The sequence below is a fragment of the Myiozetetes cayanensis genome, unplaced genomic scaffold (genome assembly GCF_022539395.1).
Source record: "Myiozetetes cayanensis isolate MyiCay16 unplaced genomic scaffold, myiCay2020 scf5-8, whole genome shotgun sequence".
Taxonomy (NCBI): Eukaryota; Metazoa; Chordata; class Aves; order Passeriformes; family Tyrannidae; genus Myiozetetes; species Myiozetetes cayanensis.
The window spans coordinates 85,236,993-85,259,179 of NW_026087742.1; the positions used below are offsets into that span (position 1 = coordinate 85,236,993).

The following is a 22,187-nucleotide window of genomic DNA, read 5'->3' on the forward strand; positions in this document are numbered from 1 at the left end:
GCACCCATGGTATTCAGACAGATCAGAAGTGATTAACACCACATAGCCTTAAAGGGAAAAAACAACTTTTGATGTATTAAAGCCCTATTGAAGTTTTCATCATTTGAAATCAGTGAGCCACTGAAATAAACCACTCCCATAAGACAATTTCATGTGGGATATGCAAAAAATATGGCATTTTTGTCTAGAATGGTAAAGTATTACAATAAATTAGGAAGAATGCTTGCCTGCTTTATTGTTCTAAAGTTAAAAAATATACTAATGCAGGAAGTCTCAAAGAAGGTTTGATGCAGTACTTCTTCCAGAAAAAAAGGTTCTTATATTACACAGCAAAGTTACATATGCCAGAAAGATTATCATGCACAAATAGAAAAGAAGCTAAATGAAGCTGTGTTAGGCTGCTAGTTCTGTATATGCATATTTCCACTTTCTGTTGCAGCTGAATCTAGTTGTGAGCTGTTTTAATAGCTTCTGAAGGAAGCTAGCGGTGTGTGTTGGAGCTGTAAACTGTAGTGTAAGAAAGGGCTTTCCGATCGCAAATAATACTTGTAGGGAGGTTCTTCTGTAATAGCATATCTATATTGCCCCTTTGAGAAAATCAACAGTGATAGCATAGGTAGCATTAATAGATTTATAGGCCCATGAAAATATTCCTTTCAGTATTCACCACATGACCTTAATCAGAGATGGAACTGAAATGAAGGTATGCAGGAAATAACACAGTCTTCACAGAGTCCCTTAGGAACAACTGGTATGTACACTCCCAGCTTTACAGGCCTGGAGAGAATAGGATAGTCCTTAAAGGTGAGAAAATAGCTATACAGTGAGTAAAATGTTCTGATACATGGTTGATATAAATGGAACAAAAACAGAGTATTGGGATTCCAAGCTCCCAGTTTCCTTCCTTCTATACAAAATCATTACACATCTGTGTTTATGCTGGAGCACATTGAACCAATCCCAGCTAAAGAGAGAAAATAGATACTGAGTCCTGGTTTTGAGTTTTTACTCATGACTTTAAAGTGAAGAGTAAAGGTAAGTGGAACTTGTGCTGATGCATCCAAGGTAGAAGCCATCTCTGAGCTCTCTGCATTTCTCTTCTAAATGAAATCCCAGTCCTAGTCAAAACTTCTTGCGTAGGTTCAGGCTGATAGGTAGTATCAGTACAGCACTGATGGACAGAAGGACCTTCATGCACTTAGATATACAAAACAGAGCACTATTTCCTCTTCTTTTGAGATATTAACCTTGGTGGAAAACTAAGTGCTATTTTTAAGTGCACATTATGAGCTGTGGAAAAGTGTTTGCTAGAAGTGCATATGAAATCATATTTCTAACATTATTGTTTGCTGTGAACATTATCATGATTTCTTAAAATAGCCAAGCCAAAGAAATACTTAAGGAATAGTAAAAAGGTCTTTCTCACATACATTCACAGTGACTTTTTTGAAGAGGGAAGACAGAAAAGAGAGAACAAAAATATTTTTTTTTCCAATTTGAATGTTTTACTTGAGTTTCCCAGGAAACTTCAACAGCTCTTTAAAAGTATCAGTTATAAAATGCTGGTACAATGAGTACTGTATACAAGTTTTTATTCTCTGAGGCCATTCAGCTGCTGTTATTTTTCAATCAGTGATTTATTTTTTTATTCTTATCTAGATGACCCTCGGGGCAAACATCAGAAAAAAATCCGAATCAAAACCCAGAATTACCTTAATCTGTATGGTGTAGATGGGCTGCGGACTCTCTGTATTGCAAAAAGAGTAAGTAAATGAAGCCTTTTAGTTTGCTTTTAAGGAGAGTCTTGACAAAGATTACTGAAGGCACTTATTAATTTATTGTTCTTGATTCATAACTTCTTTTTCATTTTATTCAGTAAAGTATGAATGCCTCTGCGTCACGTTGACTGTGTCCTCACATACTCTTTAATAGGTTCTCAGCAAAGAAGAGTATGCCTGTTGGTTAAAAACTCATTTAGAAGCAGAATCCTCTATTGAAAATCGCGAAGAGCTTCTGTTTCAGTCTGCACTGCGGATAGAGAAGAATCTGCATCTCTTAGGTAATGAAATGAGAGCTGGACATGAAATTAAAATGTGATAAAATTTCTGAAAGCTTGGCTATGAAATCCGTTCTTTCCCGTAAATTGTTTCTGACAGTACAGAAATTGGTTTCTTTGGGACTTTATCATGGCTGTCACGTGAAGCATCACAAAGGAGTGGGATATAATTAACATAACAGAATACCCTGTTTTCCTTGCTCCTGCCATCATTTTATCACAAGTGAAATGAGTGGAGTAGTACCAGGGATGAATTTGACATAATATCATAAATGGGCACTGCTGTTCTAAACAAGAGAAGGACTTGGCCCAAACTGTCTACAGAATTTCATTAGCTTAGTGCCGCTTCAATATGTCAGAGACTTCCATGACTCCAGGGGCACCAGAGCCGTGCATAAAGCAAGGCTCATAAACTGCATTTGTGAGAGGCATCAACTCTCATACACATCAGTCTCAGCACATGCACTCAGGGCCTGTGTGTTCTGTGGCAAGGGTTTGCAGCTAAAATCAGTGTATGTAAAAAGTATTGCTCATACACTTCTGAGTTGAGATGTTGAAAGGTTCTAAAATGTATGTGTATTCACTATTACTCCATGAGTCCAACTGCTTTCCCTGGCGAAGAAACAGGGACAGCCATAACACTATCAGAGAAAACAGTCTTCACTAATTGCTAACATACTTGTCTCTGGGAGACAGATCCACCTCACCCAACTTTTGATCTATCCACTACAGATCTCTAAGGCTCAACACATAGCCAGAGACTAAAAAAAGAAAGTGTAGTTCATTTTATCTGTCTTAGATAAAGACAGATAAAATTGCCCTAAGAATGTGTTTTCATGTAAATGACTGGTGCTCAGACTTCAGATGGACTTCTATTGTTAATTGTTGGGGTTTTTTCCCAAGGAAAAACAATAGGAATAATAAATAGCTTAGAAAAAATTATTTTGTTTTTCCTGTTGTTCCAGGTAGCTTGCATGTCTGTCACCTCCTCATTATCTAGTAGTTGGGCTTGCATTTCCTCACATTGAAATCTCTCTGACATTCAGTGGAGCCCTGATGTATCACTGGTGACACTGAGATTGTTCCTGAGTGTTTTTTTGCTGCTTTTCATATATATTAAAATCTTGTCTCTGTCAACTGATTTATGTAAACATAAAAAAGAGACCCAATCTCTTATAAACAGGCAGAAAGATACAGTGAAAGCATGAAAAAGACACATTTTGCTTTTTCATCATGGCCAACAGATTTGTGATTTATTCTCTGCTATGTCTCATTTGGCCACCAGTGTCTTTCTGCAAGAGCAAAGAGCAGCAAAAAGGCAGGAAAAGGTTCATGTCTGCAGCCTAATGTGCTGCTGCCAAGCTGCAGTCCTGCTGTCATTCCCCTGCAAAAGGGGGAAATCTCAAGTGACCGAGCCTCTTCTCACTGAGAAAAGGGTCTTAAGGACCTTTAAGAACTGAAATGATCTCTGATAACCAACACCTTCTCCAGCAACATCCAGAAGAAATTTTGAAGGTACAGAGCATAGAGACAATAAACCTTCTTAACCTCTGGGATTAGAAGTGGCATCAGGTTGCTTTTGAAGTTTTGAATTCTAGATTTGCTGACTCTCAATGCAAGGGTTTACCCCTGCTACTTTCCTCTTCTCTTTCTCAATATCCCCGAAAAGCTGCCCAAATCTTGCAACCATTGATAATTTAGCTGTTTCCCAATAAAAATGACTGCTGGTTGTTTTGGTTTTGCTTTGTTTTCATGTAAATTCAAGCTTACAATTTCAGGGGAACTGGGGAACCCCAAGTGTTCATTTAATATAGAATATTTCCCTTTCTGTATATGCTTAGGTGCCACTGGCATTGAAGACCGTTTACAGGATGGTGTTCCAGAAACCATTGCAAACTTGCGCAAAGCTGGGTTGCAGATTTGGGTTCTTACTGGAGACAAGCAAGAAACAGCTGTTAATATTGCATATGCCTGCAAGCTACTAGATCACGATGAAGAAATCATCACTTTGAATGCTGAATCACCAGTAAGCAGATCCAGTACATGTTTACTTGTGAACTAGTTTTGCTTTATTTTCAACTTTTTCAACTAAAAATTTGATGGCTTTTTTTCCTTTCCCTCTTTTTTTTTCCTCCTTTTCCTGCTTCGTCCGTAATTTTCAGGTAGGACACGTCTTTGAATACTTTTCAGTGAGTCATGTTTCTAAATCATAGTCTCATGTATCATAAACTTACTGAAGATGCGTAACTGTGTATAATGAACTCCACCATGAATGAAAATATGCCATTCTCAAAACACTCTTAGTTTTGTTTATTGGCGCTAATGGGTCTAAAAGGCCTGTTATTAAACACATGTTGAGGAAAAAAAGCAGTTGATAACCTCTTGAGAATTTGTGCTTTATTTTTTGCCACTGAAATGTAGTATTTAGATAACTCAGTCATTCATGTTTTCTCAGGTGGCTTTTTCTCTGGAAATAGAAGCAATACTTAAATCTCGATGCTAACACTGAGAGGCAGAAAACCACATCTACAGTAATGCCTTGCTTCCTAATATACCTTTTCTAATCCTTCTGAATTACTGATCTTTTTCTGTGCTCAACTTGTTGCAAGCAGACAGTCACAAATTGGTTACTGATACGATCTAACATACAAGGAACCAGACTGATAGTGCTATAGTCCTTAAATGAGGTGATAAAATTGGACTTCAGATCAGCAGAGGAGAGGTAGGCCATCAGTATCCAGCTCCAATTTCTTTCAAAAAGGAAGAAAAGATAACAGCATTTTCCGTTCTTGAGTTATCAGCTGAACTGGTAAATTAATTTTCCATGTTTTTTCTTTTTAGTCATACTTTGCTGTAAGACCAATAGCATTTCTTTTAAATGTTCATATATTCTCAATAACACCTTTTAGTTGAGTATGGCTAGGAGAGAAAATTAAGCTTAAATAACCTTTAATTGGCCTTTAACAATGCATAACACTTTGATCTGAGTTGTGGGTGTATACATAATGGTGTTCATCACCATACTTAACTTGGTACCAATTATATATCATTTCCCAGCACTGTTATTCTGAGAAGGAGCTAAAAGAAATAAGTTTAGCATACAATACTGCATGTAAAAGAAGAATTAGATTTTAAGCCTTTCTACTCCTTATTGTTGTCATAACTTTTGCAAGAATTGCTTTTAGAGCAAATAGAAAATTATTAGAAATTAAAACTTTAACAGCGCAGCAAATAGAACACATTCCCTGCATTCATTTTGCCTAATCATGCAGCAAACAGAAGCCTTCGAATACATGTTCCTTTGTCTCAAGCATATTTGTTTTGAATTTTTTTTTTTCAGGAGACATGTGCTGTCTTGCTGGAACAGTGCCTGCAATGCGTAGAGTCTAAATTTTCAAACAACACAATAGACGAAGCTACTGGAAACATGACTGTTGGGTTCACCCCTCTCTATCCACCATCTTCCTCTGTGCTTTCCAGCTTGGGCCTAGTGATTGATGGAAGGACTCTGGCTTATGCCCTGGAACCTACACTAGAAGATAAATTTCTTGCACTAGCCAAGCGATGCCGTTCAGTACTGTGTTGTCGCTCTACCCCACTCCAAAAGAGCATGGTAGTGAAACTAGTCAGAGACAAACTCAAAGCAATGACCTTGGCAATAGGTAAATACCTCAGTTTAAATTAACCTGCCTTGATGAATACTGTCTTGAGAGTTTTGATTTTTTTGACTTGCAGTAGGACCCTTCCAGCTTCCTCTCAATTGAAATGGACTTCCAGTTTTGTCTGAAAATGTGTTAGAGAGCTCTAACATACTTATTCTAACGTATTTAATGTAAACCAAGACAGAACTCTGAAGTAGTATTTGGGATTAGGTAATCAGAACCCAGGTATGCTATGAAATATTGACATGTCTGAACACAGCTGTGAAGAACTGGGTTAGCTGATGCTGTGCAAAGGACCATTTTGCAATCACTGTACTACACAGAAAAAATGCTGTGCTCAATACTGTTTCATCCAATCATGCTTAAACTCAAGGTTCTGTGTTTTTCATCACGAATCAGCCTTACAGCACAGGATATGACTTGGCCTTGTTAGTACAGAGAGTGGATTTATGACTGGCATCATGCCAACACCTACCCTTCTTCCCAGCTGATCACTCAGTGGCGAAGGGGCAGTCAACCTGTCTTAAATTTGACAGGGTCTTCCGTGTTGCCATGATTTTTACATAAGAAAAGACAACCAGCTCTTCTTTCCCTATCTGAAGTTTAGGCTCGTGTTGCGTTAGAAGATACAATTGCAGCATATTTTGTCACAAACACACTTGCTTTCATCTACCCTGTATTGGTTAATCATAGTGGGAACACATGTGGTTTGGACCGAGCCCATGAGTAACCCTGAGTACATATAATAATTGCCAGACTCGTGTGACACCCTCATCACCAAACATGTGCTGATTATCATAATCCTCATGCTTAATGTATTATATCTAGCTCAATTATGCCTCCCTCCTACTGAATTTATATCTGTGGCTGACTGACTGTGGACATAGCCATTTGCATATGCTGTAAAAAATGTCTGGCTTGTTAACTTGAATTATTCAGAATGCTTAAAAACACTAGTGGAGACTGGGCAGCCAGTATTTTCATTCTTTCTGAGCATCTTGAGCCTAGGAATTGAGCACAAGCTCCTGTTCTGGCTTAAAAGCCTAGCTGTATTCATCCTTCCTTTCAACCAACATGAGCTAACTCAGGGCTGTGTCACATAGTCACAAAGACATCGGTTTTGTCAGGCAATCAGATACAGCTCTTATGTGTGCCAAAAACAGGGTAACTGTGGTGAGAAGTGATGTACACCTCAGTCACTGAAGTTTAAAACCAAGTGGCTTGTCATCAGCTAATAAGGTTTAATTTTCCCCTTGTACACCGGCTGTAAATTTAAGAGGGTCAAAATAGATACGTGTCTCATTCTGGTATCCTTTCTATGGCACCTATCACTTGTGGTATCATGATTGGAAGCAGAGCAAGGGGTGGTAACTGTGCCACCATTCCAATTAAATTTACCAATTATGGATGCATTTAAAGATCTCGGACTGTAAACCCTAGTCTCTTGACTTTTTCTTTCATTTATCTACTCTTAAATTTATCTACTTTTAAATTTTAAAGTATTTTTTTTAGTTGTACTGTGTACACGTTCTCCTTGGCTTTAGGCCTCCTTGCACATATAATTCTTAGTTGTACCTGATTGCAGGCAGACAGTTAAACAGGAAGCAGAAAACAGCCACTGTTCTACTATTGGTGTAGTTCAGGCCCGATACTTGAACTTTAGGTATTACTAAAAAGAGACAGATTGGGTTTATTTTTGCTTTTCTATGATAAAAAGGTCTACAGAGATCACAATGTCTTGGAAACTTTGCCCTTTGAACCTTATATTCCAAAGATATATCCTTTTCTACTCCACATCTCCCTTAATACACCCACCCAACACTTAGTACACATCACCCTTACTCTACTCAACCAAGAGTAACAGCTCAACACAGTAACAGCTGTTTTTCCTTTGCTTTGTTGCTTTGTTCCTGGTCTATGAGTGACAACAAAACTGTATTTTGTCATCTTTAGGTGATGGTGCTAATGATGTCAGCATGATCCAAGTGGCAGATGTTGGTGTGGGGATCTCTGGTCAAGAAGGCATGCAGGTAATGTTGTTCATTCAGTGGAAAGCACTCCCATGAAGGGGTGAAACAGGCACTTCCCACAGGTCAGATTGATCAAGCTGCCTCTGAGATAGTCAGAACAAATAAAGGAGAAGCAGCAAGTTTTGCCGAGGAGTGCCGGTTGTGTTTCATAAGGGTGCTTTCAGCTTGGGTTTGAGCTTGTGCTTGTTCTCAGATCTGTGGTGAGTTTGAACACACCATCTCAGAAAATTCAACTTACTGGATCCCTCCAAGCAATATGATTAAAGAAATAATTAGCTAAATACTGGTTTAGAGGAGGAAAAAAGCCCAGCTATGCATTATTTAGGAAATAAAGGTTCATCTTATTCTGGCTTTTATTCTCCTCTATCCTGTAGTGCTTGGGTATACTTCTTCTGTGGAATGGCTGCATACGACAATACAACTCCTGCACCTTATTTGCATGATGTGGTGGTGGCCCTTAGCCCAACCACTCACACACCTCACTCACTCAGCCTATTGAGACAGCAAAACAGTGAAGAAAGAGAAAATTGCAGCCCTTTGCAGAACCACTGCTCCCTACACATTATGCCAAGAGTTGGTTTTCTCTGCATTTCCTGTCACAGGGAAGAGCAGGACTAGGGGACTTGCCTTGTAGTCTTCTGGATGTGTTCTGCCCATGATTAATATATTTACCACTGAATAAGAGGCACTTGTCTCATCCCCAGAAGTGAGGATGTGCATGTAGAGGATTATATTATATATATATATTATATATATTACCTCAGCCTCCTCCAGTGCTAGTGCAGTTCAGCTGCCACATTAGTACCAGACATGGCAGTAAGACACAGAGAATGAGGAAGATACCTCATTTCCACGACCTACCTTGTATTTAGGCAGACTGATTGCATAACAAAATGGAGTAGCTGAGTATATGTCAAAGAGCTCTTCAGAGAAAGTGGGAAGTGTTTCCATCCTGAGGACCTGAGCAGATGAGCATGCTCCTTAACTTAGTTACCAGTGGGTGGTTCTCTGACCCACATTGCATTTTTTGCAACAATGGCTGGATGTTTTGCTCAAAAGAGAAGAGAGGCCTCCTTCACATGGTGCACACATTGGCTATGGAATTTTATTCCATGGGACTGCATTAATGTTATAATTTATTTATTTGGATCAACACACAAACTTATGAAACAAAAATTTAAATTATGAACTTGGGTGTCAACTTATGCATTTTCTGGCATGCAGATCACCAGAAGCTAGGACAGCACACTGGAGAAAAGTCAGTAGAGATTTTTCTTATTTATTCATACACTCTTTCAATGTGTATGAATCCTCGAATCCTCTCTTGGCCATTCTTGAAGGCTGGATACTAGGGAAGAGAGGGTTCAGCCTGACCCAGCAGAGCTATTACACTTGTTCTCCTTCTTCTAATCATACAGTGAGTTCAGTCAAAGTAATCTCCAGGGCCAATAAAAGGCCATCAGTGCACTTCAAACAGACAGTTTTCAGGGCTGTAATCTGTTAAGAATGGTTCTCCAAACATGTTAGCAGCTGTAAATAAGACTCAAAAAACCCCTACTGTAAAAATATTCAGATACTCATTGTGCATTATGGCATCCCAGCCATAGACCCTGTGAGTCTGACTTTGGTGGCCGGAGAGAGCAGGAGAAAAGGAATTCTGGGACTAAGTTGATGCCAAGTGTATTTGTTGTTCCCCAGTCTTCATCAGGCTCTGAGAGTTCTGCACGACTTCCACAGTATCACTCTGCAGGCAGTACAAATTCCAGAGAGCCCAGAGAAAGCTGGTTTTATGGGATCCCCTCCAAACCTATCAGTTAAAAAAAGTCTCCCCCAAACTCCTTGGTCTTATCATCTCTTAGGAACTTACCAGCTCTTGCCATTTGTATATTAATTCAGATCACTGTTTTTGCTAATGCAAACATATAGTGCTTGTAGCATTTTTTGACTCCTCTCCCCTTTATACCACTTTCAGTTGAGCTCATGCACTTACAGCAACCAGTCCTCAAATGCCCCTGGCTTTTGCAGTTATTCAGATCTGAAAGCTCTTTTCTCATTAACTCATTAAACTATCTGGGTTTTTTTCTAAATGAAAGTTCAACAGAATGGAAAATGTTTATAGATCCCTTCCTTTTCTGCAAGGTCCTCAGGAATCATGCAGACCTCTTCACTGTGAACAACTGTCAGATTCGTACACACGCAGGTACTCAGAAGGCACTGAGCATTGAGATGTCCAAAATAGTAATACTGTCTGATTCGTTTTCCTTCCACATTCTGTGGAAGCATGTGGAGCATGATTCACTTTTTCCTGTGAAAAAACTGGAAGAAAAAAAATAAAATGTGAAAATCGAGGGGATATTTTGAGACTAAGTAAACATGCAAATGTAATTGGATAACACTGTCTTCCTTACTGTGTTCCTCACTGCAGTAAAAACAGAATAAAAAAAGAAAAAAGATCCTGACACTTCTCACAGTGTGCTGTGAAGTACTATGTTAGAAGCACAAACGAAGCTAAGGGTTTTGTTTTGACATTGGAATAGGCTGAGATGGGGTGGAGGACAAGGAAGCAGACATAGCATAGCTCTGTTCTCCTCAAACTGCAAGATAGCTGTATGTCTGCAAGACAAATCAGACTTCTGTGCTGGGTGGTTATAACAAGTGTGTCTCAGTACCTGAGAAATCCTAGAATGTGTCAACATATTAAAAAATGTCTCAATGCTTATATACATCGACTGCTTAAATTGCAATGCATTCTTACGCCTTCTCTTGCATACTGTTTTAAAGTTTATTTTAATAGCTTCTAAAAGCACTTACTTGGGAAAACGGAGCCCTTATGGTGATTTACCAAGAAAAGGAATTAGGAAAACTTAAAAGGAAAGATGTCTCATTTAAAAATACAGTCAAAATATACCCAACAGAGTGTGAAGAACATATTGCCCCTTTGGAGGTTTTCACCTTTCCTTGTGTTTTTGCCGAACTGAAGTGTGAGTAGAAAGGTGATACCAAAATAGAAAAGGAAATGTAAAACAATATTAAATGAAATGTTAGTGTGATCCTAGGGCTAAGAAAAATCATGAAATAGCCGTGATAACATAAGAAGGTCTCATCTAGATGTACAGGACCCTGATAATTTAGTCAGAATTAGAGAGAAACTGGGTGATTCATTTTGTCAGTGTGATCTGACAGTCTGCACAGTCTCAAGGGAGACTCATCTAATGTGATTTTTTTCATATACAGTTATAGAAAACATGAAATTTTAAAAATCCCTCAAAATACTGATATCTCAGGACAGCCCAGTAAACTTCGTAAACCAGGACAGCAAATGTAATTAAAACTAATATTTTTATTGTTTTGTCTTTTAATGTCCAGTAATTATGATGCGACTACTTAATTGTACTTTTCTATTTTATTCTCTGGAAATCCATTTTGCCCTGTAAGTACTCTGTAGTTTTCACAGAGAAAGATGTTACAGCCGCCAAGATGTTCACACACAGTCGCTGAGCCTTCATGCTCAGGCAACTGCAATTGCCAGCCATTCTCCCAGCTCTCACTTTTTGCTGTTGCTTTTCACCATCTGGAATGTAGACTGTAATCTCCTTTGGGCGAGGACCAGGTCGCACTGCATGTTCTGCCAAGCTGCTGGGTTTGCTCACGGGTATTTCAAATCAAACAGGCAATAGCTCCATTTCATGTGCACTGTAATGGATTTCATTCCTCATGAGCACAGTTTCCATCAACTGTATGAGGCGAGAAGATGGCTAGATTCATTGTTGGTATTGAAAGTGATGCTTTACAATAAGTATTCCAACTTTTCTTTCATTAAAGGCGGTGATGGCGAGTGACTTTGCAATCCCAAGGTTCAGGCATTTGGAGAAGCTTTTGCTTGTTCATGGCCATTGGTGTTATTCCCGACTCGCCAACATGGTGCTGTATTTCTTCTACAAAAACGCAGTAAGTGTTTGACTTGGAACCTTTGTGGCACCACATGTTTCCAGGGTTTATTTTGTGCTAAGTGAGCATTAGGTCAGCCTTCAAATGGTTTATAAATAAGCTGCAAAGAAATTAGCAGAGTTGAAAGACAGCTGGCTGCCATTTGCAGAAATACGGGACCCACTCCATAACAGCTACAGTGTGCTGCTGAATGTGCAAATTAGGTAACAGAAATAACAAGCATTGCTTGAGAGAAGTTTCTTTATAGAGTAGTTTTGCAGAATTTAGTTGGCTAGATACAGGAGTCTTTAATGCCAAAGCCATCCAGCATTGGTCCAAAGTAGCAGTTGAGTGTGTTTTCTCTTTCTGACCTTATCTCATCGTTGTTTATAAATCGCTGTACATATTCCCTAGTGACTTGAGATAATTTGAGTCCTTTTTTGCATCTCAGATGCAGAAACTGGGAAGTTGTTTTCCTGGTTTATCTTACACCCAACTAAGCAAAAGAGTGCATTAGCAAGGAAGCTCACCATGGTAAAGAGCAGATGATGGGTCTGTATTTCCTCCCTGGTGCCTGAATTAGGAGTGAATCCAGTGCTGAGCACTGAGCCACTAGCAGCTCAACTCCTTCACCTCAACAAATGCCCTTTGCATTGATCTTCCAGTACAAAAATGATTGATTGAAAACTACCTAACAAGACAACCAAGAACTCCACCAGCTGGGTGGCAGTCACTGACGGGCACATAGATTTGCTCACTTGCAACAGCTGCAAATCACCTTGAGAGCAAGGCATATGAAGAAGCAGGAAAAAGAGGAGAGCTAGAGCTCTCACATCTTTTGCTCCAGAGGGCAATATATTAATTGTGTGCAGGAGACTGGATTTTATCCTCAGTATCAGGGAAAAAAAAAAAAAAAAAGCTTTCAATTTTGGAAAACTCCCTTTCCAATTTTAATCTGATCCTCAGTTTTTATCAGGAGAAAACCATAATTTGCTCAACATTTTGAACATCACAGGAGTACCTACGGTTGTTAAAGAACTAATAAAGCATCTTTGAGTTAAAACAAGCATGTTAGAATGCCTTCTGTGGTCAGACCGGAAACTGCATGCAAATGTCCTTTCAGACACAGAAGAAAGAAGGGACTTTGCAGTCTGAGGTGCTGCCTGAGTCAGAAGTAGCAAGCAGATATAAGTAATGCTGCACTGAGTAGAGAGACACCAGTTGAAGTACAGCAGTGAAATATGTGCTGGTGTTCAAAAGCCTGAATTTTAAGGCTTGATCCAGAATGATGCAGAACATCTGTATTCTTACCCCCAGTGCTGGGTATTTCCAAGATACCAATTTACAGTATCAAATCTGATAACAAACACTTCCAAGTGTATGCATAGCCATCTTATATCAAAATATTAGCTAACAAAACCCAGAAGTAAAACAAGTCAGAGACACTGTTTATACATCTACATTTTTGTTCATTTTAAAAAAAATCTTCCATTTTTTTTGGTACAAATCCCCCTGATTACAAGTATTATTCCTTATGCCAGTTTTAGTAAGACATTTTCAGAAGCTGCTGCCTCAAGGCTAGAAAATAACCGAGGAAATCTCTTTGTGTTGGCTCTGTTTTGACACCCTTCAGAGCTTTCTGAGAAATACCTGTTGCTACTGACTCTAAAACTGTAATTGGATATCCAGCATATAGACGTGAATATGTCTGATACAGTGCCTGCCCTGAAGGAAAGATTATTAAGAAAGGAAATGTAGGAGCACCTGATCCTTTTGCAAGGAGACTGTTCTGGATGATTTTCCACAGAGACTTGAGATAACTACACTGCAAATGTTCTGCAAGTGTTCTGTTTCTTCAAGTGTGTGTTTTGCCATTTGCTCATACTATGAAATTTTCCGTTCTCCACTAGAACCTATTTAACTCCAAGTTTAAACTCCACGTTGCTGCCATTTGAAAACTTAGATGACTTATATAAGACTGTGTTTGGCTTGGTGGAGATGATAAAAATGCAAGTAGAATATAAACCAAAACATAGAATGACTAGAAATATCTGAGCTTGATGAAAAGGGATTTCATGTAAATAAAATTCTACCTGCACAAGAGTGCACATCTTCCTCTTTAGACATTGTCTCTACAAGACATCACTGAACATTTTTTGACATACTTCATTCACTGAGGAATTCTGTCTGGGACTACATTCATTGAATAGTCTCATCTGGCAGGGAAAGAAAGGAAACCTTTTTTGTTTAAAATCTTTATCTAAATTTGTTTTGTCTTATTCAGGGGGGCAATGAACAGAAGCAAGAGAGAAAATTTTATTTGAAATTGAATTAAATGCTTGTTTAATACAAAAATATTTCAGGGAAGAAAAAAAGTCTGATTTAAGGTTGGCTACTGAAAATTCATTTGTTTGTACAGCCTTCTTTGACAGTACTGCTGAGACCCATACTAGAGGTGCTAGTAAAATTTTCAGCTGACTGTATTTTAATCAAACTACCCATTCTTGTCAGAGCCAAACTGTTTCCAAGAGAGGTTACTTTTAGCAAGGCTCTAGGGAGGAAATTTCTTAGGTCCTGGATTAGCTGCATTTTCTTTTATTTTAAATGAGTGAGAGAAAGGTATCTAAATTTACCTATTTATTGCAATTTCTTTTTGAGAAATAACTCAAAGAATTTTTTTTTGTTTTGGGTGTGGATAGGATATAATTTTCTAAATATGTGCAATTTTGGAATGAAATTGCCATGTCCCAGCCAACTGTACTGAAGAGTGGTAAGCTTTGGTAACTCAGTTTGGGCAAGAGGAAGATATTTTTCTTGAAAGGTATTTATAGAAACATTTCTAGAGATGATCCTTTAAAAATACTTTAACTTTTAATAGGTAAATTTATAGTATGGGCTCACAAACAGTGAGATGTATGTTGCTGTGATATACAAGCCACTTCAATGTAGTATGCAAACATTGCCTGAGCATATGTCTACTATATATATACACAAATATATATACATTTATGTACTGCAGGACTGACCCTCTTATGGTGTGGCAATTTCACTTCACAAGATAGGCTTACTCTCCTTACAGCAGCTTTCACTGACTAAGCAGACCATAGACATTTTTCCTCCTATGTTTAAATTTCAACCACATTTTGGCATACAGAAAGAACAGATCTATATTTTCCTCTGTATATCTAAAATTCATGAAGGGTTAACGTTCTCCAGCTGGCTGAAAGGTTTTTGAGAACAGAACGCAAAAAGAGGAGGAAGTGAGAGGAGAGGTCATGTCATTTCCCTTCTTCACAGTTAAAGTGAGGAAAACTCTTGAGGAACTGTTTCCAAAGTTTTTCTGGTTGCCTTTCATTTAGTATTAATCACTTTACAGAGAATAATAAAAATTGTAGGTTTAGGCGAACCAAGCCTGGAAGTTTATTTCCTTTCCTTGGAAGCTGCCTGTCTTTCTCTAGGCCTCAAATCCTTCATCAAGAGGTGAGGTTAGCACCTCTCCTGAGCCCTAAAACCCTTAGGATTCTTCATGCTGAAGAGAGTGTAGAAGAAATCAGTTGTGTGGTTTGTTTCTTTTGGGTGATTCCAACCCAACTACATGAACCATCCCCCTGCGACTGTGTATGCAGCTGATTTCTTGATAGAGCTGAAGAGTAAGGGAGACTGAGGAATCTCTACAGCACTGCTAATTTGCTGAATGCCAAAGTACAGAGACAGAATACTTACAACAACTTTTCTAGACCCTACAGTTTCACCTTCCGTGCTGCTGCTGGTCTCATGTTGACCTTGCTAAAAAGCTTTGCATTCATCTATTGTAGACCAGAAAAGCCTCCCAGAACATCTCAAACCAGCAGAGGATATTATTATGGAAATGTTTGTTCTTATAATAGTCATGTAAGTGCTATGACATCAGTATTTATATACCTAGAGGTTGGTGGTGGTTAGGAGAGCTTTTTACAGTTAGTTAAATTGCACCTCAGCATTTCACTTGAACCGAAAGTTAATTTTGTGTGAAGTCATCCCTGATGCCTGAGACCTGAGGTTCCAGCAGCACAAAGGCTTGCAGGCATGCCAAATGTTTGCAGCTTAGCTAAGTGGTCCATACATCAGGAAGTGAGTTAGACTAGGTATCCTCAGAAGGATTGTTCTTATGTTTAGCATTCATAGGTAAGTCCTTGCAGAAACAGAAATTGGAATCGTTTCAGAACACAGTGGGATGATGATCCTCCTTATCTTGTTGTATTTACAGCATTACTTGTTTTGTTTCAGATGTTTGTGGCCCTTCTCTTCTGGTACCAGTTCTACTGTGGGTTCTCTGGCTCATCAATGATTGACCAGTGGTATCTCATCTTCTTTAATTTATTCTTCTCTTCTCTTCCACAACTGATCACTGGCGTTCTGGATAAGGATGTGCCAGCTGAAGTGTTAATTGCTGTACCTCAGCTTTATAAAAGTGGACAGAATATGGAGGTAAAAACTTCCTGCTTATTGTAATTTCTTTACTGAACATCTTTAGTTTCAACTGAAAACCAACCCTGGTCCCAAAGAGTAGATGACTGATAGAAACAGTCTGAAAAGTCAGTATTATTATTTTGTGGTATTTCTTATCTGAGTCAAAATGTAAAAAGTAGGCCTAAACAAAAAATAAAACCAAAACATAACACACCTCCCCCCCCAAGCAAATGAACAAAAAAACCCCAACCAGACTATATTTTTAATATGTGACTAGAGAGAAGTCTGGATGCTTTGTCAGTCTAAGTTGAATACCTCCCAGGCTCACAAATAACCATAAAGGTAAAACAGATTGCACCTTGCAGCCTAGTGCGGGCTTTCTCAGAATAACCTCAAAGTACTTACTCAAAACTTCAGGCCCCAGCCCTTTACAAACAGTTTGAAGAGAAAGATGGCTTTGGGAGTAAGCGTGGTCTGTCTTCAACTGGCAAACTGAGAAGTCTCCCAGCTTCACAGTACAATTATTTCTCATAGGCAAGCCCAGAGATCATTCTAAGTTTTTTTGGAATCTATTGGTCATATTCTTTGCATCGTTACCTAAGAAGGCATTTTAAAAACTTAAAAATCCTGCTTCAGGTAGGATCTCTTTCAAAAAGATATCACCAATTCAAAGCCTATAGAATTACAAAATAATTTAAATGGCTCTGGAGGCCATCTGATCGAGACCCCTGGTCAAAACAACTTCAAACCTAGATGAGGTTTCTCAGGCTTTTAACTAGTCTAGTTTTGAATGTTTCCAACATTGGTAATTCCATAGTCCCTCTGAGCAACCTGATGCAGTAATTAACCACATGTTAGTTCAGTAGGCCAAATATCACCATAATTTTTTCCAAGCATCTTTCAATTCCCATTTTTAGGCTGCAGTGATATTCTTCATAAAGGGAAGGAGCCCTGATAAACCTAGTGGTACGAGATGTAGACTATATCCCAAAATTAAATAAAACTTTTACCCTTTACAAACTATTTTTTCTTATATTTGGGTATGACCATCCATACCCCTGCAGTTGTATAGTTCTTTAAACCAGAATGTTAGTTTAATATTGTTTTTAGCAAGCAATTTTCTGCACACGCATAGAGATATATGTATGTATGTTTTATGTGCATATTTATAATGTATTATACATTGATGCATGAATTACCACTAAAGCTTGATGTTGTGGATCTTCTTCTCTAAGTCTGTGTGAATCTTCTGTTTTCTCTTTTGTGAATAAATACTGTGTGCTTGTGTTATGTGGTGTAGAAGCCAATTATTCATGTTCTTAAAACTCACAGAGCTCCTCCTGAAATCAGCGGTCTAACTGTAGTGCATAAAGTTGGGCACATTCATAAATGTTTCCTGGCCACCCTCTACCAGGAAAAAAAAAAAAAAAGAAAAGAGGCAAAAGACTTTTATCCCAGAACAGAGTGACTTGCAGGTAGACTCCTCAGGCTTCATCCCCCAGGTCATCTGAGTGATTGGTGAAGTTATGAAGCTATTTGTCCAAGCCCTTAAAACTGCCCATTGAAACATACCCCTCAAATAACTATCCTGGCAAATAGCATTTTCATTATGATCTGATTTTTTTTTTTTTTTTTTTTAATGGCACAGGAGTACCAACCGCACATGTTTTGGATGAACATGATTGATGCTATGTATCAAAGTCTGGTTTGCTTCTTCATTCCCTATTTTGTAAGTGTTTGGTTTAAGCCATTCTATTTTAAGCATTTTTAGGAGAACTGGCAATGTAGCTTAGGCTAAGTTCCATCTCCTTTCTTACAGACTTACTATGATTCGGAGGTGGACATCTTCTCCTGGGGAACTCCCATCACCACAATAGCTCTTTTCACCATCATACTGCATTTGGCTATTGAAACCAAAACTTGGGTAAGGTACCCACAGCCTACATAGAAACTCGCTGGCATGTACATAATTCTTCTCTTAGTACCATCTTTAAAAAACAGAAGATTGTTGTTTCTTTCCCTCAGCACATTCTATTTTTAGAAGCATTTTAAACAAAACATGGAAAAGATTTTTAACTGTGATCTGCAAACAGCTTTGTAGAGTTATATCTATAATAAGAGTTTTTAAATATGCAAGGCTCTAAACTCTTTGCTGTGCATGGATTTGACTCCAGAAATTACAAAGTTTTAATTAAGAGTCACAGCAAGCTTCTCAGAATATAAAGATTCATTATACTTTTGTTGTTGATTTTTTTTTGTTTTGGTCTAGACTTTTCTCCACTGGTCATCTTGCATCTTCAGTATCGTTTTATTTTTCTTTGTGGCCCTGGTTTACAATGCTTCCTGCCCAGTCTGCCATCCTCCATCCAATCCCTACTGGACTATGGAAAGGTTGATGGGAGACCCTATATTCTACTTCACTTGCATTATATCACCTGTCGTTGCATTGCTGCCCAGGTATTGTATCTTCTCTCATACCTTTTCGTGTATATGAGGGCATTTTATGTATGTGATTGGGAGGGCAAGAAACATTTCTTTTTCCACTCCTTCTCTTTCATTTTGCTTTACCAGCCAAGTCAGTTTTTTTCAGCAGCTGATTTTATGAAGTCAGGTTGTCTAACCTATTCTGTACTCCTGACCACAGGAAAAGACCACAGCTCATGGCCATAGACCACAGGATCAGGATAATTATAGCCTGTTGGTTGAACTTCCTGGCCATGCAGAGATTTGATACCCTGTGAGGTTTTCTGTGATGCTTCCAGATTCAATCCATCCTCACATAAAGTGCACAGTTCAGAAATTCTGATAGTATGTTGTAGACCTACTTGCCTATTTGTGGATGTAGGAGGCTGATCCTCATTGCCTTTGATTCCTCACCAGGAAGGATGAAAGACTGTGTGTAATCAAAAGGTGGATCACTGGCTAAAGAGACAGATTTATTACTCTACTTGTTATTAATCAAAATATTAGCATAGCACTCAGAGCGTTCCATCTGCAAGCTTGCTTGTGTCAAGCATAAGAAAAACACATAGAACATTCTTGTTTTTCTGTGTTGTACTTTTGTCTTGAATATTTTCTCTTAATAACATATTGGGCATTTCCTTCTTTTATTTCTTTTCACATGCACATTCTCCTCTTGCAGATTCCTGTACAGAACCCTTCAGGGAACACTATTCCCAACCCAGCTTCAGCTTGGACGCCAGTTGAGTAAACTGGCCCCAGAGATTCGCACCCAGCTTCTGACCAAATTGAATGTAAAGGAGACAATACATCAGACACAACCCTTTGCAGACAGTTTCTCACCAAGCCTTGGCTCAAATGCTAGTGATGGTTATAAGGCTAATAACCAAAGCACACCTTTGCCAACATCTCCTCAAACAAGTGAGTCACCTTTCCAAGAGCAAACAAAGGCAGAACATAAAACAGAGCAGACTGTGGCTGTCTCTCCCCAGAGTGCTGTGTTGTATGGGGAAAACAAGCTCCCCTCGTCAGCAAGTAGTCTGGAAAGGTCCATGGGATTTCATGAAGTTAGATGCGGCACTTCAGAGCTGGAGTCGTTGCCTGTGGGAACAACATTCCCATGGAGCTCAGCAGTCGACCAAGCAGACTTCAGTTTGTTGAAGTGGATCACATCAACTCCATTGTTCAGTCACATTGGGACTGTTTTACAGGTGTCATCGAGCAGTTTACAAAATGAAACACAGGACAGTATGTGTGTGCTTGGCTCTTCTTTGCATGTGGACTTCAAAGGCTTGAAAGAACAGAGCTCAAATAACTTGCAGGACAAAATGAAAGGAACCCCAACTGATCATTGTAAAAATGACAATTCTGAGACCACCTTTTTATGACATGGGCCTTAAATATATTTATATGTTTTCTATTTGCACACATTTATAGTGAGATTACTCTATTTGTTTCCAAAGGTGAAACAGAAGATCAAAGGTACAGAATGATTATTTAAGAATGTTTAAATACAGTATATTGAAATAAGAGCTTTAAATATAAAAAGAAACACTTGAAAGTTCCATTTATATTGTTTTATTTTTTCGTCTCATTTTGTAAGGAAGTGCCATCTCCTTATTTTTCAGATGCTTCTCTTTTATTCTGACACATACTGTAAAAGCAAAGGGTCTATCTGCCATATTCAAAAGGATTAGATTCAGCAACAATTATTGATATCATTATAGACCATTTAGTAATTAAGGAGGAAAAACCATAATAATAAAAAGTCACTGTATTCCATCCATCATCTGTTTGCCAGGGTGTTTTGTCACTGAAGCAACCCATTAAGCAAAGCTATGGGATTATTATACACCTCTCTGTAAATGTTAACAGTATCTTACCAAGGCATTAATAATACTGGTATTTTATAAATGACACCATGTTCTGATATTGCAGCCATAGTATTTTATGTGTCATGATAAAACAATAAATAAATAAGCATCCATATTGCAAAGTGATTTCCCAGTCTGGCGCTAATTGTAAGTCAGCCCTTCACTTGGAGTAGGTAGCATTTGGCTGGGCATGGCCTTACGTTAGGCTGTTTAACTTCCAAAAAAAAGCTACAGCTTGTTTATGAGGGAGGATTTGGTGGCAAAGAACTGGTGCATTGTGTCTGCTGTAGCGTTTGAGCTGGGAAACCTGTGATCTGTGCTGGAGCACTACCATGAGTAGGCTGGTGTTGTTTAAGAGGTCTGTCCTGCTTGCTACTGGGGTGGAGGACCAGCAGGGTGGAGTTTTGTTAGGCGCCTTCACTGTTGTTTCAGTCAGGTTAAATCGAGTCCTTGGGGATGGTGAAGGGGAATGACCAGCTGCAAGGGTGCAGTGCTATGCAGAGCATTTGAGCCTGGTCTAAAGCAGGCTAGCTCCAGTCCCCAAAACAGGGAGCTGCTTTCTGAGCTCACGCCTGAGCTGTTGGTTGTGAATCACAAACTGCCACTGGTGCGTGGGTGTGCAGCTGCACTGTGCCAGCCCGGTGGATCCGGGGGTGCTTTAACCTTGGAAAGCTGATTGGTTCTTTCATACCTGGTCACCATGACCGTGCATGAAGTAGCTGCTGCACTTCTTTTCCTCATCACAGGTTTTTGGATGGTCTTTGCCTTGGTTGCCATCGGTTTGTAAGGCCAGGACTTGTTCATGGCATGCTCTGTGCCTGGCAACCTGCCTCCCATGTGGATTGCCTCAGCATGGTAAGACACGGTGCCTACCATCTGTCACTTGCTAATCCACTCAGGATCTTTTTTTTCTAAAGATTTATGCACTGGCCTCTTTCCCAAAGGCTGAATTGATAATATGATACTGTAAAATGCCAATGAAAGGGAGAGATGAAAGCAATGTAAATAAGAGCAGTCAGCCTGTAAATGTGTTATCCTGATGAAACATGACACATCCACATGTAGCTAAACTGCATTTTGGGATTAGAATTGACTAGAGACAGGGCAAAGACACTAAGGGACTCGCTATTGCAGTCTCCTGTGAACAGCTTTTAGCACGTGATTGATTTGGAAAAAAAGAATGCGAAGCAGAACTTCTTCCTCTTATCCTTGAGTTAAAGAGGAACATGGGTTTATGTGTGCAGATTTTAGTGGAGGAAGGCACACCTATGGACTAATTTGTTACTGACTTAAAACTCTTGATATTTCTCTGCTTTATATTAGTTTTGATAAAAATGCGACAATTACTGGGCACCTACAAAGGTAGGTGGGTAGATGCTAGTGCAAGCCAGGAGCCTCTGGGGTGTGGGTCTTGACACACCCTCTCCAGTCACTGGGAAGGGAGCCTGCAGGACTCAGCTCAGCTGTAGACCTCCTTTGCAAAGGTTTCTAGTGGGGTGAGACAAGTCCAGACATCTCTGCTTGCTCTACCAGCCTTCTCAGTCTTGATAGGAAATCTGTTGGGATGACTTTGCAGGTAATTTTTTGCGAGGTTAGCTGACTGTATTTAACACAGACTATGCAAGGATTGCCATTGTAAACAACTCATCTGTGTGGAGCTTCAGTGTCTTTTAATGTCAGAGGGGAAATTGAATGACACTTTGAAATGTGTAAATGTTGCCATCGGGTT

The 22,187-nt window shown here is 39.1% G+C and overlaps 1 protein-coding gene across 2 annotated transcripts in view; it reads left to right on the top strand.

Annotated features, from left to right (window-relative positions):
• Nucleotides 1-20,584, top strand: part of ATP10A (ATPase phospholipid transporting 10A (putative)) — a 109,007-nt gene extending 88,423 nt beyond the window's left edge. The window contains exons 11-22 of one of the 2 annotated variants that reach the window (XM_050334188.1): nt 1,660-1,763; nt 1,933-2,059; nt 3,898-4,082; nt 4,219-4,245; nt 5,397-5,718; nt 7,672-7,748; nt 11,571-11,696; nt 15,942-16,142; nt 17,773-17,853; nt 17,944-18,048; nt 18,394-18,581; nt 19,267-20,584. In XM_050334188.1, coding sequence (XP_050190145.1) covers nt 1,660-1,763; nt 1,933-2,059; nt 3,898-4,082; nt 4,219-4,245; nt 5,397-5,718; nt 7,672-7,748; nt 11,571-11,696; nt 15,942-16,142; nt 17,773-17,853; nt 17,944-18,048; nt 18,394-18,581; nt 19,267-19,972 — 2,249 coding nt within the window. In that variant the 3' untranslated portion in view covers nt 19,973-20,584. The remainder of the gene's footprint in view (nt 1-1,659; nt 1,764-1,932; nt 2,060-3,897; nt 4,083-4,218; nt 4,246-5,396; nt 5,719-7,671; nt 7,749-11,570; nt 11,697-15,941; nt 16,143-17,772; nt 17,854-17,943; nt 18,049-18,393; nt 18,582-19,266) is intronic. The other variant, XM_050334189.1, reaches the window with a different exon arrangement.
• The last annotated feature ends 1,603 nt before the right edge of the window (nt 20,585-22,187 follow it).